The sequence below is a fragment of the Lepus europaeus genome, chromosome 11 (genome assembly GCF_033115175.1).
Source record: "Lepus europaeus isolate LE1 chromosome 11, mLepTim1.pri, whole genome shotgun sequence".
NCBI classification, from domain to species: domain Eukaryota; kingdom Metazoa; phylum Chordata; class Mammalia; order Lagomorpha; family Leporidae; genus Lepus; species Lepus europaeus.
In genome coordinates, this window is record NC_084837.1 from 20,254,914 (window position 1) to 20,273,649 (window position 18,736).

At 50.2% G+C, this 18,736-nt stretch overlaps 1 protein-coding gene across 2 annotated transcripts in view; it reads right to left on the minus strand.

The window, feature by feature from the left end:
* Positions 1-5,864, minus strand: part of PELI2 (pellino E3 ubiquitin protein ligase family member 2) — a 136,292-nt gene extending 130,428 nt beyond the window's left edge. For both annotated transcript variants that reach the window (XM_062205065.1, XM_062205064.1), the window contains exon 1: positions 5,757-5,864. In XM_062205065.1, coding sequence (XP_062061049.1) covers positions 5,757-5,833 — 77 coding nt within the window. In that variant the 5' untranslated portion in view covers positions 5,834-5,864. The remainder of the gene's footprint in view (positions 1-5,756) is intronic.
* Between the last annotated feature and the right edge of the window lie 12,872 nt (positions 5,865-18,736).

The window sequence follows — 18,736 nt, forward strand, 5'->3', positions numbered from 1 at the left end:
TGCTGTTGGCCTGTGCATCTCTCCCGGCAGAAGGCAAGCACCACAGCGGTGGTTGGGAGGTCGCCTGGGGCCAGGCACGGCGCTGGTCTTCAGCCAGACCTTTCCACATCACTGAGTGAGCGCTCGGGCACATGGAACCCAGGGCGAGGTGTGCCCGGAGGCCTCAGGCGGCAAAGGGACCAGGAAGGAGAAGCAGGCCAGCCGCCTGGGGCTCCCACCCTTTCTCGCTGCCTCCATCTCTGGTCTGCCCTCTTCAGGGATTCTGCGTCTGCTGTCTCACACCTGAAAACCCTGCACCAGTCCCTTCATGACCCAGCCCACCCCCACCTCGCACGTCACTTCACCCAAGTGCGCTTCTCCAGCCTGCTCCCTGAAGGAGTCAGGCAACCGGCCTCCAGGTCTTAGAATACTCCATGCCCCCCTTCCTTCTCACCTGCATCCTGGCTGGCCCTTTCTCACTCCGGGGGTACCTGCTAACGCACCTGCCATCACGGCCTAGGCTGCGAGCTCCCGCATCTGTCTTGTTCACCTGTGTGTCCTTTCGGACGGAGCACAGCATCTCACACCAGGGGTGCGCAAACACTGGGAGAACAAGTGACTGTCCATCAGCAATGGCTGCTCACGAGGGGGCTGTGACCGAGCCCAAGGACACACGACGCGGCTGCTGTATTCCCAGAGCCCGGGACAGCAGACTCCTAATAAGTATCTGTTGAATGAATAAATTCCTGGCTTGCGTGATGCAGCTCCACCCCCTACCCTCCCCACATGGGATGCACGAGGATGAAAACGGTATTAAAGGAACATCCCTGAGCCGTCCGTAAGATGCGCACTAAGTTGTCATAATGTACTGGCCACGCAGCTCAGGACATTGTCACACTGTCACAACCGAGCGGCTGAGACAGTGGCTGGGAACAGGAGACTCAGAGCTAAGAACTAGGAAGTGCGCTCTACTCTTACAACTTTATTTTAGTAGGAACGAAAGAACTAACATCATTCTAACCTTTCCTTTTCTTTAGAGAGAGTGGATTTCTCCACACCTAAGAAATCTGTAATTAAATAGGTCATCAGAAAAGACTTCACAGAGTTATTTTTCTCCCATACCAACGAGGTCCACCAAGTTCCTGCTGCCTGCACTGGAAAGCCAACTCCTGCTTCTGCGAGGCCACACTGTGACCGCCAGCATAGCAGATGCAGAGCCACTGTCCCAGGGTGACAGTGCTGGTCTCCTTCAAACACAGCAACTGCTGGGGGGGGGGGGTTGCTGTGGTCTTGTGTGTGTGCGAGTCTTAGCTTGTGGATCAAATATATTTGATGAAGTCGCTGGTTCTATGCTCACTGGCAGACAGCACCCCCATGTAGCGATCACGTGATGAAACACAATCAAAAAATGGAAAGTCCTCGCCAGGGGCGCGTCAGTCTGCGTGCGTACAGAGACGAACCAATCTGGGAAAGTCAGCCCAGAAACCACAGAGCGACACAGACAGCCACATACTCCAAACAAGGCTAAAGTTAGCAAAGCAAAATATAGCAACCCAAAGCCTGCCACATCCCAGGCCTTAACAGTCTGCAGAAGTGCCCGGCAGCCACACCCCCAGATCACCCCACACGCTGAGTGGCCGCACAGACTCCGTTGTATTTAACAGAAACAGAAAAGCGTTCAGAGGGCTTCTAGCCTGGAAGAGTTAGGAGTGTTTGCCGTTTCTGGGCTCAGGTGAGAGTGGCAGCTCAGAGAGAGATAAGTGTTGGGTTGTATTTGCAGGTTTTCTGCCACTGCCAAAGGCCAGGCTGGCGTAGGCAAAGGGCTGAGGTTACGACAAGCAAGCCATCCAAGAACTGGAAGCTGCTTGTTGAAAAACTAAAGACCGGAACTCCTGGGCCTGTCGGAGAGAACGCTGGACAACAGGCAAACCCTGCCCCCTCCTGCTCACATGCGTACACACGGGTACACTTCATTTTCAGCCACTGTGCCAAACCCAAACCTCTTTTTGTGCCCAGGATCCCTCTGTCAGTCTGGCGAAGCCCACCAAGCCCTGTTTAAATGAATAAGCCAAAACACAAAGGACTGCAAGCGAAGTCGGTCACTTAGCCGCCAGCACAGCTCCAACCCGCGGTGGTCACGCAGGTGCTTCTGTGCTGACGCGCTGAGCAGCACGTCTCACGGCAGGTCTTATGTTGCCCACACTCACAAACAGAAATGCTGAACTTCAGATGAGCACTGTGAGAATAAAAATACACTTTTTCTCCATCCCAGTCCCAGGATTCCCTGTATTCCACCTGTGGACCTTAGGTTAGGAGCCCTCGGCTGAGGCAGCCAATGACAATGCACGAGCTAAAAGCGCCACATGAGAAAAACCAAAGCACTGCAGAACAGGCTACCCACCAGCTGCCGAGTGAAGGGGGCTGACGGAGCAGGCACGACGTGGGCTGCCGGCCAGCAAGGGAGCCGCGCACTGCACACGGAACCCAGAGAGGGCAGCCTGAGGGACGGCAGGCACACCCTGCTGCACCTTGAACCTGAACACGAGGACCCAGCTCAGCACAGGCAAACCGTGAGCCTGCACAAAGTTCCTTCCGGGAACCCTGGCTTCTTCACGCACGCTAGAAAAAGGCTGAGCACCAGCCTTGGACCTTCCAGGCCCAAATTCTATCATCATTCTAACATCGCTGCCTTCCTTAAACTTGGGACAGCAAGTTCTACCAGACCTGGATGCTCCTGTACAACCTAAAACAAGTGACTCCAACTTTCCTAAAAAGCCTGTTGAGGGCACATCTACTTCCTAAGAAGCAATCGCAAGCATCACTCTCTGCTATGGAAACACACGATGTGTGCTCGTTTGAATTCTGGGGCCATCACTTCAAGAACACACACACAATAACACCAACTAACGTCACACTCCTTGACAGAGGGAGCGTCCCTGCACATTTTCCACATCTGAATCCACAACAGAACGAGCGCCCTTGACGATGACCTAAGCCAATCACGGCTTCTTGCTGCTGGAGACACAGAGACGACTAGGAACTAAGACAAAATCACAAAGCGACTCCCAAGAGAGTAGGACTTATATTCATGCTTTACCCACTACAAAGAACACTCTCCCTCCCTCCCTCCCTCCCTCTCTCTCTCATATCCCGAACCACTTCCCCAACTTTAAGTTGTCAGCCAAGTTTTGACTTCACAGCAAAAGACCCAATGGTTACCCAGTCATTGTCTCCGGCTTCTATTAACCCCTGTGCACTATGAGAGTGGCTATGTGGCTATGATAACGCTAAGTGGTTGGAACCATGAAATGATTAAATTCCACTGATGCTCCCAGGGAGTGATGCCCTGCTCGTGTCCTCAGGAAAAGATGCAGAAGTGCTGTGCCTGGATCACCTGTACCTCCATCCGCTCTGCAGGACTCCCTAGGAACGCCGATGAAATTCGGAACAAAGCCAGAACGGTCACTCATCCGGTTTTTATAAAGGGGCATTTTAGAAGCAAAAGCTTCTCTCAATATCAAACACTGGGCATTCTTAAAATCAGGAAGGGTATTTTTAATAAAGATTTATTTATGTAAAAGAGTTAGGAAGAGAGAGAGATCATCCATCCGCTGGTTCACTCCCCCAGATGGCCACAACAGCCAGGGATGGGCCGGGCCAATGCCAGGAGCCAGGAGCTTCCTCTGGGTCTCCCACGTGGGTGCAGGGGCCCATCACTAGGGCCATCCTCTACTGCTTTCCCAGACCATCAGCAAGGAGCTGGATCGGAAGTGGAGCAGCCAGGACTCAAACAGGCGTCCATGTGGGATACTGGCATCGCAGGAGGCGGCTTCACCTGCTGTGCCTCAGGGCCGGCCCCAGGAAGGATTTTATTAACAAGAGAATCTTCCAGAAGTTCTCTCTGCCAGTGTCTGTGTGCTAGAGGATCAGACATACACAGGGGACGTGAGCCTGTATGCAGAGCCAGGGCACCGCCTCAAGTCCTAGGGGTAGGATGTGACTAAGAGTCTCTCAAGATCTCCCTACTTTGTATTTCACCCGCGCTCTTCTGAAGAGCCAGCCGTGTCCTCGCGAGCACTTCCTGGGAGAGGCCTTTCCTGACCTCCAAGCAAAAGCAAGCAGACTCATCTCAGACACCCAGCTCGGCTCGCACCACGCGTGAAAGCAAGTGTCACGGTAAATCCCGCACCCCTGGAAGGAGTCCCGTCTCAGGGGACCGCCTTCTGTTAGCCTTGTCACTCAACTCCTTATTTGCTCACCGGTTTCCTGGGGTCTGCGCCTGCCAGGTTCCCCACTGCAGCGCCCTGGCTCCTAGTAGGTGCAGGAGTAACTGCAGCGTGTGCGGTGCGTGCCACGGCCGCACCAGGCGCCCTGCCGCGCCTCCCTCCCGCAGCCGAGGACCCGCGCTCACGCAGCCCACCTCCGGGCAGGCCACCTTTCGTGGCCTCGGAGTTGCCCCGCGCTTCTGGCCTGGAAGACAAAAACCCTCCCGGGCCGGCGCGCGGCTTTTCCGCACCCTCTCGGCGGCGACTTGCTCACAAGGGCATCACGAAATCCAGTCCTGACCCAAGTCCATCTCCCGGGTCAAGGTCAGAGAGTGAAATAGCACACCCGGAACACAAGCGCACAACGCGAGGCGGACGCTCTGACGGGCGTCTTCCCAGGGCCATCACGGGGGCAGGTGAGGGAAAGGCGCGCGCGCCCACCGCACCGACCACCGCCGCAGTACGGCCGGCCAGACGCGGGAACCAGCGCCGCCGCGTCTAGAAGCTTCTCGGAGAAGCCCCTCCCGTCAAGATGAGTGCTAGGTCGGCACTTCTGGAGGTACTCAGTCGCCCAGACGCGTTCTCCAAAGTTTCCTGAGTCTCGGAGCCAGGGTCCCGCCGGCGCAGCCCCCTCGGGAGCCGCGCGTCCCGGGGGGCCAGCGCCCAGCCCGCGCGGACCCCGAGCCGCCCCGGCGCCCAAGTTGGCGGCGCGCACCCGCCCTCGGCCCGCCTCCCCGGGCTCACCGCGGGGGGAAACAATAGCCGTGTCACCCGCGAACTCGGGGAGTAGCTGCAGGCTCTAATTGCTGCCGCTTCCCAGCGGCTGATAATTACTGCCTTCCAAAAAAAAAAAAAAAAAAAATGTGCTTTTCACCCGCGGGGAGGGAGCCCCCGAGCCTGGGCAGCGAGGCGGGCGCGCTCCCCGCCGCCGCCCGCAGGCATCCGCGAGGCCGAGCCGGAGGTGGGGGGAGACCCGGGCACCAGCGGACGCGGGAGCGCCGCGGGGATGCGGTCACTCCCGGCGCAGGGCCGGCGGGCCTGTCCGGGGCACGGACACTTCGCTGTCCCGGCCGCGGCTGCCCGCGGCGGTCACCGGAACAATGCGCACAGCGTAGCTGCACAGCCCGCTGTCCGCGCGGCCCCAGCCCGCAGCGCGGCGCGCCGAGTCCGGGGAGCGGAGAGCCCCGAGGCCCAGGGTCCGCAGGGGCCCCCGGAGGGGTCCCCCCCGCCCCGGGGAGGGAGGGCGCGGGGGGCCGGCTCTCGGCTCCAGAAGACGACCCCGCGAGGTGTCCGCGTCAGCGGCGCCCGAGAAGTCGGGCCCCTGCCGGAGCCCGGGTCCCCGAGTGCCGCGCCCCGCGGGGCCGCTCCAGCCGGCCGCCGCCACTTCCCCCGCGCGCCCGGGAGCGGGCACCCGAGCTCCCCAACGGTCCCCAGAGAGCGCCCAACCGTCTCGCCGCCCCAGCCCGCTGCTCCTCCCCCCCCCCCCACCCCGGCCAGGGCCCCCAGACTCACCCCAGGACCACCAGCTCCCCGTATTTCACCGCCTCCTTATTGGGGGCGCAGGGCTCCTCCGGGCCGGGGGAAAACATGGAGCCGCGCTCGGCCGCCGCCACGGTCTCCGCCGCGATCCCCGCCGAGTCCGCGCCGCCGCTACAATCCCATCCCGAGAAGGGGGTGAGCGCCCCGGGGAAGGGCACCGCGGCCAAGGGGGCGCGGGGCGGCCAGTCCCGCGGCTGCTCCGTCGTGGCGGTGCCGCTGCGCCCCGCCTGGCTCCCCGGAGCTCCGCGCGCAGCGGCCGCCCCGAGCCAGACCAGGCGACAAATGGGAGCGGGCAGCAGGGGGACCTGCCCGCGCCGCCGCCGCCGCTGCCGCCGAGGCCCCGCGGGAGGGAGCGGGCGGGGGCAGGTGGGAGCCGCCCCCTCCCCGGCGCGTGGGGCCGCCCGCGCCCACTCCCCGCCCCCTCGCCCGGCGGCGGCTGCGGCCCCCGTGTTATGTAAACATAGAGTAAAAGGGAAAGGAAGTTCTTAAAGGAGCAGCTCTGTTTTTGTTCTGTTTTGTTTTCTTTTTTTTCTTTTTTTCTTTCTCCCTCGCTCGCTTCCCTGCACTGGGAGCGCGGGGTCGCCAGCCCCGGCGTGAGCTCGGTCGCCGGCAGCCGGCCCGGCCCACGCTGGCCCCGGTCCGGCCCGGCTGGAAGTGGCACAGCTTCCTCTGGGGGGTCGAGCGCGGGCCTGCGCGAGGTCGCCGAGCGCCCGCAGCCGCACGCACCGGGGTCTGAGGCCGTGCGGGGCTCAGCGGAGGCTGCTGCGGCCCCCGCGGCTGCCGTGGGCAGAGCGCCGCACACGGCTTAAAAAAAAAAAAAAAAAAAAAAAGTTGTTTTTTGATCCAGGCGCTCCCCGCCTTGCCCGCGCCTTGCTTGGGTCCCTCACCTGGCCGGATACTCTCCCGAACGTAAAGGTTCCTTTATGACCATGATTTAATCCCTGCGCTATGTTTGCTGCCTGTACGTTTTTAAGCAGTTAACTACCGGGGCTTTAAAATATCGTGGACTGCAACAGTCTACTGCGTGCTGTTTTCCATCATTCGGGATTTTATTATTTCAACATCCACTAAGCGCTCGTGGCAGAACCTCTGCGTATCACTGCCAGTGTCTGCCTCTCCCGGCTGTTAAACACTGCAGGAGCTGCCGTAGGTATAACCACAAGGTTGGCTCTGACCCTAAGAAATGATAATAATAATAATAATAATAATAATGGCAGTAGCCTTCCGTGGGGCTTTTGAGGACTCTGTGTAACACCCACCCACAAGTCAGGACTGTGGTGCCAGCATGCCTCAAGTAATTTTGCTCTGGTTACTAATGTTTTTAATTACAGCGCTAGAAACAAATCATTCCAAAAAGCCACGTGGTTGGCAAGTCAAAAATAAATGTGATCAGTTAGCTGATTTCAGCTGCTTCCAGAAATCCTATCCTTACCCGGAATGTGGCCCATGCTCTGTAATTTTTTATGTGTTATTGAAATCTGCCGTAGTTTTAACCAACAATCCTGTGCTAAAGGTGCGAATTCTTTGTCCTGGCTGGTGCCAGGTGTGAATGTGTGTGAATTTCTGCTTGATGGATGTGATCTCCATCTACCCCTTGTGGCTGCCCACCCTACAAAGGAGTGAGGGCTCAGAATCCTGCTGCAGGCGCTCCCTTCCGGCCGCTGGGGTACCTGGCTCCGTCTGCCTGCCTGACACTGGGGTACCTGGCTCCGTCGCCTGCCTAACTTCTCCAGGCGGCTCTCCAGACTACAGCCCCACCCCCTCCCCACCCCCCCTTGTCTCTTGGCCTGCTGTGCTTTTGTGCATTGCTTCACACAGTGCTGGCTCCATTTCCTGCTCGCTGGGTTCTGCATCTGCTCTTAGGAAGATGGAAACAAATATTTATTAGCCTCCTGGTCAGCTCCAGGGGGCATGCCAGTGTGGGAGGGCCCTGGCTTCCAGCTGTTGCCCCCTGCACCTGGGACTTCCAAGGGGGCACCTCTGGTGCTTTGTGGCCTCCCTCTGCATCCCAGTGACTTAAGGAAGTGTGGCTTGCAGTGAGCTTTTGTAGCAATGGGGGCTTTTTCTCCCAGGCAGGTCAGGGGTCACAGGTACTTCAGTTCCGTGAACCACTCTTAGCCCTGAAAGCTTCCCACTGGGAAGGGGTATTCTATTGATCTGGTACCAGAATACAGGAGTGGGGCTTGGAAATGAAAATGAGCCGATGGTTTGTCAGTGGCCAGTGACATCTAAAGGGAGCGTATGCCACTGTCTGATTTAGGTACTTGGTTTTTTTGTTTTTTTTTTTTAAGTTCCCTGATTTTGCCAAAACTCCCAATTTTTTTAATAAAAAAAAAGACATTTATTTATTTGAAAGGCAGAGTTATAGAGAGGCAGAGAGAGAGGTTGGTCCTCCATCTGCTGGCCTGCTCCTCAAATGGCCACAATGGCCAGAACTGAGCCAATCTGGAGCCAGGACCCTCCTCCTGGTCTCCCACGCAGGTGCGGGGGCCCAAGGACTTGGGCCATCTTCCACTGCTTTCCCAAGCCATAACAGAGAGCTGGATCAGAAGTGGAGCAGCTGGGACTCGAACCAACACCCATATGGAATGCCAGCACTGCAGGCAGCGGCCCTATCCTCTACGCCACAGCACGGGCTCCAAAACTCCCAATTTTTAACTGTCAGCAATTCATTCAAGCTTTTTGTTTTGTTTGTTCGGTTGTTTTTTTCCCTTTAAACACAAACATGACCCCACCCAAACTGTGTTCGTTTTCTAGATGGCACCCATGGTCCAGACAGGCTTGGCTGTCTGGCGTTTCACGGAAACACAGGAATAAAGGCAGTGCTCAAAGGGGGCCGAGGGCAGGGCTAGGACGGTGACAGAGTCGGGGTGCAGCGCAGGCAATACACCTGATGTTCCCAGAGGATGCGTGATGTCCCTGCTAGCACCTGTCTCTGCCCGCCCCTCGGCAGCACTATGGGCTCTCAGCACCCAGCACCCCGGCTGATAGGAGGAATCTGACTGCAGCTGGGTCTGTCCCCTCTTGGTTGTAATTGATTTAGTTAGTAGCTCCAGGCTGGTGGGACAATCTGGCTCTGCCATCTGCCGGCCCCACGGAAAGCCAGGGCGGGTCTGGCTGTCCTGGCGTCCCTGCTGGCCTCGGCATTTGTGTCCCCTCCCTGACCCATGCACAGCCTCCCACAAGGAGCTAATGCTATTTCTTGGGCTACCAAAAGGCATCTATTTACTTTACAAAGAAATACTACAAGGTTTTTCATTGATTTGTTTCCCTGTTACATTCAGCTCTTTTATGTGAGAATTACAAGACTCAGTGGAAAAGTTTGTTTTTCTTAACCATACATTAAGTAAAGCTGGTTCAGTACCTCCCAGTATTTCTGTATGAAGACTGTATTTTAGTAACCCGACCTTTTATCTTACACACTTAGGTTTACAAAGAATAAAAAAAAAATATGTATTTGGACAAGCTGATCAGGGCATACTATTTCATGGAAGCTTGGATTACATTTTATTATTTTTTAAGATTTATTTATTTATTTGAAATTGAGATTTACAGAGCTAGAGAGAAAGAGAGAGAGAGAGAGAGAGAGAGAGAGAGAGAGAGTCTTCCATCTGCTGGTTCATTCCCCAAATGGCTGCAACTACTAGGGCTAGGCTTATCTGAAGCCAGGAGACAGGAGCTTCTGCCAGGTCTCCCACTTGAGTGCAGGGGCCCAAGCACTTGGGCCATCCTCCGCTGCTTTCACAGACTGTATCCAAAGTGGAGCAGGTGGGCCAGCGCCGTGGCTCACTCGGCTAATCCTCTGCCTGCGGTGCCAGCACCCCGGGGTTCTAGTCCTGGTTGGGGCGCCGGATTCTGTTCCGGCTGCTTGTCTTCCAGTCCAGCTCTCTGCTGTGGCCCGAGAGGGCAGTGGAGGATGGCCCAAGTGCTTGGGCCCTGCACCCGCATAGGAGACCAAGAGGAAGAACCCGGCTCCTGGCTTCAGATTGGCGCAGTGCGCTGACCGTAGCGGCCATTTGGGGGGGTGAACCAACAGAAGGAAGACCTTTCTCTCTCTCTCTTTCTCTCTCTCTCTCTCACACACACTGTCTAACTCTGCCTGTCAAAAAAAAAAAAAAAAAAAAAGTGGAGCAGGTGGGTCTTGAACTGGCACCCATATGAGATGTTAGGGTGGCAGGGGGCAGTTTTACCTGCTGTATCACAACGCAGGCCCCTACATTTTATTTTTAAACTATATGTTTTTGTTTGTTTTGTGATTGAGAGAGTATTTTGTCAAAAGTTTGGAAAACATGAACAGAAGCACTTTTTAAAAATCTTGTTTAAATCACCCATAATCTTCTTATCTAGAAAAAACCTTGTTTATCATTTTTGTGTATTTCTTTCATCTTTTTATTTTTAATTTTCAACATGGTGGTGATAATATGGTTTATAATCACCCTTTATAATGCTTCTTATCTTGCTTTTTTCAGTCAATATTATTTTAAGAGCAGTTTTCTTGTCACTAAACTTCATGAACATTTTGTTATTTCATCCACATATATTAGCCATTCTCTCATATGGAAAATTTCTAACTTTTGCTCTTATAAACATTCGCATTTGTTGCTATTCCAGGAGAATAGAATTCTATGAGCAAAATTATCACATCAAAAGATAAAAACATTTGTAAGCTCCTTTGGTGTGTATTTCCAAAGTGTGGTGCCTGCCAGTTCACACCGCCAGTTCACACACCGCGAGTCCTGGTAACTGGGAGTGGGCCTCAGGGAGCGCTCTGTAACTCTGCCTTTAAATCCTTTCTAATTTGGCAGGTGGTGATTTTGCATCTGCATCTCTGTGGCTGTCACTGTGCCTGTGTTTGCCTTTCCTTGCGGTAAAGCAGAGAGTGTGAGATGTGCCCTGCTGGCCGCTCTGCAAGTGTGCAGCACAGGGCTGTGGATTCTGCAGCTCTCTGGGACTTCTCTCCTGCATGAATGTGTCTTCACACCCAATGGACAGCAGCTCCCCGCTGCCCCCTCCCCCCGCCCCTGGCAATGACTGAATGCTGCAGTCCTTCTGTGGCTAGCTTATACCCCTTACCATGTAGCCTCAGAGTAGCATCCAGCGCGATTTCCTTCCTTACGTGGCTGAATAATACTCTGTTGTATGTGTGCTCCACACTGCTGGGATCCGGTCATCTCTCAGTGGACATTTAGATTGGTGCATATAAACACTGCTGCTCTAAAGATGGAAGCACAAATATCCTGATTGCAATCCGTTTGGATGAATATCTAGAAGTGGGATTGCGAGATCATCAGGCAGTCCCATCTGTAATCCTTTTAAGAACATTCATCAAGATTTCCGTTGCACTTGTACCATTTTACATTACACAAGGATTCCAACTTCTCCACATGCTTCCCCACATTTGTTATACATTTGTTATTTTCTGTTTTGGTGTGTGTGTGTGTGTGAGATAATGGCCACTCTAACAGATGTGAAGTGATATGTGGTTTTGATTTGCATTTCCCTGATGGTCACTGACACTGAACATCTTTTAATGTATGTGTCAGTGGTTTGTGTATTTAAGCCCTTTGCCCATTTTTGAATCAGGTTATTTGGTTGGCTTTTGTTTGCTTGTTTTGCTAATGAGCTGAGTAGGTTCTTACATATTTTGGATCATAGCCTCTTATCAGGTATATGGATGGCAAATAAATTCTCCCAGCAACATTTTAGTTTGATGTGGTCCTACTCGCCTGTTATGGCCTCGGTTGCTTGTACCTTTGCTGTCATAGCCAAGAAATGATCTTCATGTCGTGAAGCTTTTCCCTTGCCGTTTCCAGAGTTTCACAGCGTCAAGTCTTTCATTTACGTCTTTAGTCCCCCTGGAGCTGACCTTTGTATACACTGTAAGATAGGGTCCAGGTGTATTCTCCTGCATGTAGATTGACAGTTTTCCCACCCTCATTTTGAAATAGACTCTCCTTCCCCCAGTGTGGAGTCTTGGCACTTGGTCAAAGCTCAACTGGCCATATGCACATAGGTTCAGAACCAGGCTCTGTTTGCGTGTCTGTCTTCACAAATGTGCCATACTGTTTTGATCAGTGTAACTTTGAATATGCTTCCTAGCAGGACGTGTGAGCCCTGTAGCTGGAGATGAGAGGTCTTTGCTTACTGACTCAGTCTCCTTGTCAGTGATAGTCTTCTTCATATTTCTTCTTGCTTCATCAGTCTTGGTAGATTACGTGTTTCTAGGCATTTGACGTGTTACCCAACTTGATACCCAACTTGTTGGTGTATAATCTTTCCTAGTAATACTTTATCATCCTTTCTGTTTCTGTGGCATCCTTTGTAACGATTCCTCTTTCATTTCTCATTTTATTTATTCCAATCATCCCCTTTTCTGAGTTATTCTAAGCTAATCACGTTTGTTAATCTTTTCCGACTAAACTCTTAGTTTTGTTGATTTTTTTCCATTCCCTACTTTGTTTCTGCTCTAACTTTATTATTTTCTCCCTCTTACTAACGCTGGGCCTAGTTTGTTCCTCTTCCTCTGATTCTATGAGATGTAAAGTCAGGTTGTTTAGTTTGGATCTTTCTTCTGTAATGTAAGTGTTTCTCACTCTAAACTTTGCTCTGAGCACTGCTGTTGATGTATCCAATAAGTCTGGATACATTGGGCTTCTTTTTTGTTTTTCTCAAAATATTTGCTTCACTCCCCTTTTGATTTCTTCTCGACCCACTGGTTGTTCAAGAATGTGTTTTTAAATTCCCACACATTCGTGACTTTTCCAATTTTCCATCTGCTATCAATTTCTAGTTTCAACCCATTGTCCTTAGGAAAGATCATTGGTTACTTCAATCTTTAAAAATTTGTTAACACAGGCCGGCGCCGTGGCTCAACAGGCTAATCCTCTGCCTAGCGGTGCCGGCACACCGGGTTCTAGTCCCAAACCGGGCACCGGATTCTGTCCTGGTTGCCCCTCTTCCAGGCCAGCTCTCTGCTGTGACCCGAGAGGGCAGAGGAGGCTGGCCCAAGTGCTTGGGCCCTGCACCCCATGGGAGACCAGGAGAAGCACCTGGCTCCTGCCATCGGATCAGCGCGGTACGCCGGCCGCGGCGGCCATTGGAGGGTGAACCAACGGCAAAGGAAGACCTTTCTCTCTGTCACTCTCTCTCTCTCACTGTCCACTCTGCCTGTCAAAAAAAAATTGTTAACACTGGTTTTGTGACCTGACATGCGATGTTGGGGAATGTTCTGTCACTGTTGGGTTCATACACTCACCTAGCCAATTTGTTGGCTCATAAGGAGCTGATGGTCAATAGAATCTTAGATTTTCATCAGATCAACATCTTTTTTTAAAAAATTATATTGCAGGGTTTATTTTTTTAAAGATTTATTTATTTTATTTGAAAGGCAAAGTCACAGAGAGGCAGAGGCAGAGAGAAAGAGAGAGAGAGAGGTCTTCCATCCGCTGTTCACTCCCCAGATGACCACAATGGGCAAAGCTATGCTGATCTGAAGCCAGGAGCCGGGATCCAGGAGCCAGGAGCCAGACCTGATCTGAAGCCAGGGTTCCCACGTGGATGCAGGGGCCCAAGGACTTGGACCATCTTCCACTGCTTTCCCAGGCCATAGCAGAGAGCTGGATTGGAAGTGGAGAAGCCCGGACTCACACCAGCGCCCATGTGGGATGCCGGCACTGCAGGCCGTGGCTTTACCCGCTGTGCCACTGTGCCGGCCCCAGATCATTTTCTTTTAAACAGAATCCATATCACCAGGACCTATGCAATTGAATTACTGAATTGCAGTGAAATATTAAATATTTATTCCTAGTCTACTCCCAATACGTTGGCTTCAGACAATCCAACTAATTCTTTTTTTCTCATTCCTTTAAAAAAGTTTTAATTATTTAACTAGGTGGCCCGCACAAATGAAGTGAGAAATGTCTTCATCTCATGTTCATCATACAATTCTCCACCTTAGTGGAAAACACTGTTAACAATTTATTGTGCATTTTTACAGCAATATTCTCTGTGTGTTTATGTAAATAACAGCTAGGAAGATACACAGGAGTGGCAGCACACTGTACACAGCATCTCACCAGGAGCCTTTGAGCAGATGACAGGGTCAGAGTTACCTGTGCAAGATCTGAGGGGGTGCCGATGTTTCCTGCAGAGGCACAGCAAGTGCCAATGTCCTGAGGCCAGAACAACCTTGGTATATGTGGGAACAGGAAGAAGAAATCCATATGATTAGAGCTTCCTGAGTGAGCAGGAAAAGAGCAGAAGACAAAGCTGGAGAAGTAACTAGGACCCTGATCACCAGACCCTCCAGGGTAATGGGGTGAAGATTTACTTTGCTGCTCTCTGATACTGGAAATAGCCCACGAGCTGGATAGAGTTGTTGAAACAGTGAAAAATAAAGACATCGAACAATTTTGTCTGCAGAGATGTCATGAGAGACCATAAAATGCTTTGCTGAAATCGAGGTATACATATTAAAAGATATGTAATAGGGGCCGGCTCTGTGGCATAGCATGTAGAGCTGCTGCCTGCAGTGCCGGCGTCCCATGTGGGTGCCAGTTCAAGTCCCGGCTGCTCCACTTCCAGTCGAGCTCCCTGTTAGTGCACCTGGGAAAGCAGCCGAGGATGGCCCAAATGCTGGGACCCTGCACTCATATGGGAGACCCGGAAGAAGCTCCTGGCTTCTATCTGGCCCAGCCCTGGTCACTGTGGCCATTTGGGGAGTGAACCAGCTGACAGAAGATATCTCTCTCTGTCTCTCCTTCTCTGTAACTCTGCCTTTCAAATAAATAAATCTTTGGGAAGAAAAGAGTGAGACTGTACTGGAAGGTGCCTCCATACCCCATTCACCACGGAGACAGGGGCCCAAGGAAAGAGCTTAATGGAGGCATGAGAAAGGCATCCTAGCAGAGTGGAGGATGGGCTAGGTTAGGAGCCAGGTCTCAGCTCTGCATCACAGTCTTATTATGCCTGCCTCAATTATCCCATCTGTGAAATAGATAGAATTTCCTGCTTAAGGTTTTGAGACAAGCAGATGAGATAACACATGAGATGAAAAACTGCACTAAAAGTATTAAAACACATTACTCTTATCATTCTCCAGCAAAGCCACAGGAACAATATTGCGGGAGAGAGGGTATGGATATATCGAATGATAACACATCAGTAAACACATGTTGAAAGCTCCCTTTACTTGTTATGTGCAGCCCTGTGATAAAAAGCCAATTTGACAAATATTTATTTAGTGTCTATTATGTAGAAATTGCAGGGATGGACAGAGCAGGCGGTAAGGACCAGCAGGAACCCAGATTCCCAAGGCTGATTCACAGCCCCGACAGTTCAAAATTACTCAGGGGCGTGGGATGTGGGGCCCTGTGGCATCCACACACCCCATAGCTTTTCTGCTAGTTGTGAAATGTTCCAGGTGTAGCAAATATAAGAACCTCAGGATCAAATCAAGAAAGGAACCCCAATGAGAATGCTATGTTACTGTGAAGTGCTGTGCACTCACATGACTACGAGAAAGTAATAAAAGATTAGCTTACAGGAGGGCTCCATCTAAGACGTGGATCCAATGTCTCCTCCATCTCCAAGTAGCCCATGAGTGTCCCTTTGGCCTTGGATTATACAGGATGCGCTCATTTTATTCTTTCCCTTTCATAATCTTCATTAGTACCATAGCTGCAAAATCAACACATGAGGCAGTGTGACCTGATCTCCATTACCACGTGCCAGTTTACACGAACAAATCCAAGGGCACACGGAACACGGCCCAGCACAGATGGAACTGACCCCTGCCGTCAGCAGTTATAGGAGGAGCAAGCACCAGATCGCACAAGTTATTATTACTCCTCTAAGATAAATAAAAAGATGAAACTGACATTTTTCTCTCCCTCCGAAAGCAATTAAACCAAGGTTACAGTGTAACAACAATAATGAGAGAATTAAATACTGTAAGACCCACAGAATCAAAACTCTTAATTCACAGATTATTCACCTGCCTGTTAAGGTTCAGTTCCCATTAACCTTTCTCTTTGCTGGTCCATCACAGGAGGGAATCTTTCCCCTCTGGTGTTCTGCTCCGTGTTACTATTGGCTGGAGTCATCGTACCAGGAAAAGCTGATGTTGACCAAAAGCAAGCCACAAACACACAACAGGGAAGTAAGTAGAGATTCTGAACTGCCCAAACCCAGCATTTAAAGAGATATTCATTGCTGAGAGCAAAGAATCAAACTTAGTTCCTATATGAAACAGTGACTTTTTTATTTAATGTTAAACATCTTGTTAATTGCATCCTCTACTATGTCCAGATCAATAGATACTAAAAGCTAGTTAAAAAAAAACAACTTAGAAAATTAAATCTCTTGCTCTCTTTCCTCCTTTAAGCATTTTATATTTCATAATCTTTCCAGCACTTATCACAGATTTCCCATGTTTGATATTATTCATCATATTCAATCAAGAAGTTTCTTACAACAATCTTTTATAATAAAATCATATGGATATTGAGTTGAACTATGCTCTAAGCATTTTTATTCATAATTAGTAATTTGATTTGGCAACTTTTGAGGCTGGTGACTGTATCAGTTATGTATTGTTGCAAGACAAAAGCAGTGGCTAAAAACAAAAACGATTTATTTGTTCATGAGTGTGTGGGTTGGTAGCTGGAGCAGAGCTCTGCTGGGTGGTTCTTCTGCTCCACGTGCCTTGGCTATTTTATGGGAAGTTCAGAGTCTGTTGGGTCTTCAGCTGGGAGCTCTGTGTTCTCAGATGCCCTTTTCCCAAGTCCAGGACATCAGCTGCAGTGGCTGGAACACTCTCTACTCTCGTGGTCTCTCTTTCCCTGTGAAGGCTCAGCTCAGGGGAGCCACCAAGGCATCATCACAAGGCAGCAGTCTTCCAAGAGTGAGACATGAAATTGCAAGTTCAAGGGTTCCTTGTTGCGTGGTGATACTGGTACCAATAAGTGAGGTGCTGCCAAAGGAACAATGTAAAACTTGGGCCTTCTGCTTTGGGACTGGGCAGTGAGCAAAGAAGACAAGTCCAGTGGAGCCTGTTACTGGAGGCTGGAATAGCAGTGAGGAGCTGTTCTTGGAGAGTGGAAAAAAGGACAGGCAGCTGGGGCTGGTGCTGTGGCACAGCGGATTAAAGCCCACGCTTGCAGCACTGGCATCCCATATGGGCACTGGTTCGAGTCCAGCTGCTCCACTTCCGATCCTCGGATAGGCTCAGCTCTAGCTGTTGTGGCCATCTGGGGGGTGAACCAGTGGATGGATGACCTCTCTCTCTCTCTCTGTCTCTACCTCTCTCTGTAACTCTTTCAAATAAATAAAATAAAAAAGCATAAATAAAAAAATAAAATAAATAAAATGAAAAGTAAGCAAAAATTTTTTAAAAGCACAGGCAGCATCACATGGCAACAGGAGCAATTTGCAAAACTGAGAGTCAAGCTGAAAGGAAGGCATTGTTCCTAGTGCATCAAGGAAATTTCTAGGCAGAATATTCAAAGTGTCATTTGGCTTCATTTAGCTGCACATGGTCAGTTACAAGAAAGAAAGGTAAAGAGGGCTCTCCAGTTTTTAAACGAAGTTTAGAGAAAATGGCTGTGTTGGATTAGAAAAGAAAGCTGTTTCTTGGCCTCCGTCTGCAGTTGGCAAAAAGTTCTCAAAGTGCGAGAGTGCAGAGTGAGGGCCAGAGTAATGGGGTGACCGCAGGACTCTTTGATCTGACCTCCAAAAGACGCAAGGTGGCACCTCGTGAAACCTCTTGGCTTGACGAAAGGGGCTTAAGGTCTAGCCCCCATCAGCCTCGCTTGCCTCAAAGAAGAGAGTCTGTTTCAAAAAGAACTAGGCTATGCCTAAGTGGGAGACTGGGATTGAGGTCCTGGCTCCTGAGTTCAGACCCAGCCAAGCCATGGCCTTTGTGAGCATTTGAGGAGGGAACCAGCAAACAGGAAACTCTCTCACTCTCTCTCTCTCTCTCTCTCTAATAAAATTTCTAGAAGGGATTTCTCTTCCTTTCCTATATTCCACTCCCCAGGAAAGTGCTGGTGTGATTTCCTTCACAAAAGACTGGCTTTCATTTCATTTCTGAAGTTCTTACATAAGTTGAATTAAACTATACGTACTCATACTCCTTGTGGGGTGGATTCCTTCACTCAGCATAACGATTTGGAAATCCTTTCACAATGTCATGTGTATCAGTAGTTTGTTCCTTTTGATTACCAAGTAGCCATCTATTATACAGATACATCATGATGTGTCTATTCATTCAACTATTGATGGATATTTGAATTTTTTGCAGGTCATAGCTTCCTTTTGAGCATTGCAGGCAAAGCTGCTATGAACATATGAATATTCACATATGAGTCTTTTATTTCTCTTGAGCAAATTCCTGGAGGGAAATGGTTGGATCCCATGGTTATGCTATGGTTAACTTTTTTTTTTTTTTATAAAAACCTGTCAAATTCCTACCTACAGTGGTTAAAAGTTCCATTGTTCCTCATCACCAGTAATACTTGATATCATCAGAATCTTAAGAATTGTTTAACTGTTCTGATGAGTGTGCAGTGGTATGAGTATTTCATCGTAGTTCTAATGAGTATTTTTTGGATGACTAATGACATGGAGTATCTTTTCATTCTCTATCTATATACTCTTTGTAGAAGCATCTTTTTAAATCATTTGCCCATTTTTAATGTCTTTTTATTTTTTTAGTTCTAAGAATTGTTTAAATAGCCTGTATACAAGTCCTTTGATTAATATAGGTTTAGTGAATATTTTCTCCCAGTTTGTGACTTAAATTTTCATTTTCTCATAGTGGATTTTTCACAAAGCAAGTGTTTTTAATTTTGTTGAAATCTAATTTATCAATACTTTCTTCCATTGCTTTTACTTTTTGTATTCTAAGAAATGTTTGTCTATCTAAAGGTCACAAGTGGTTTCTCCTTGGTGTC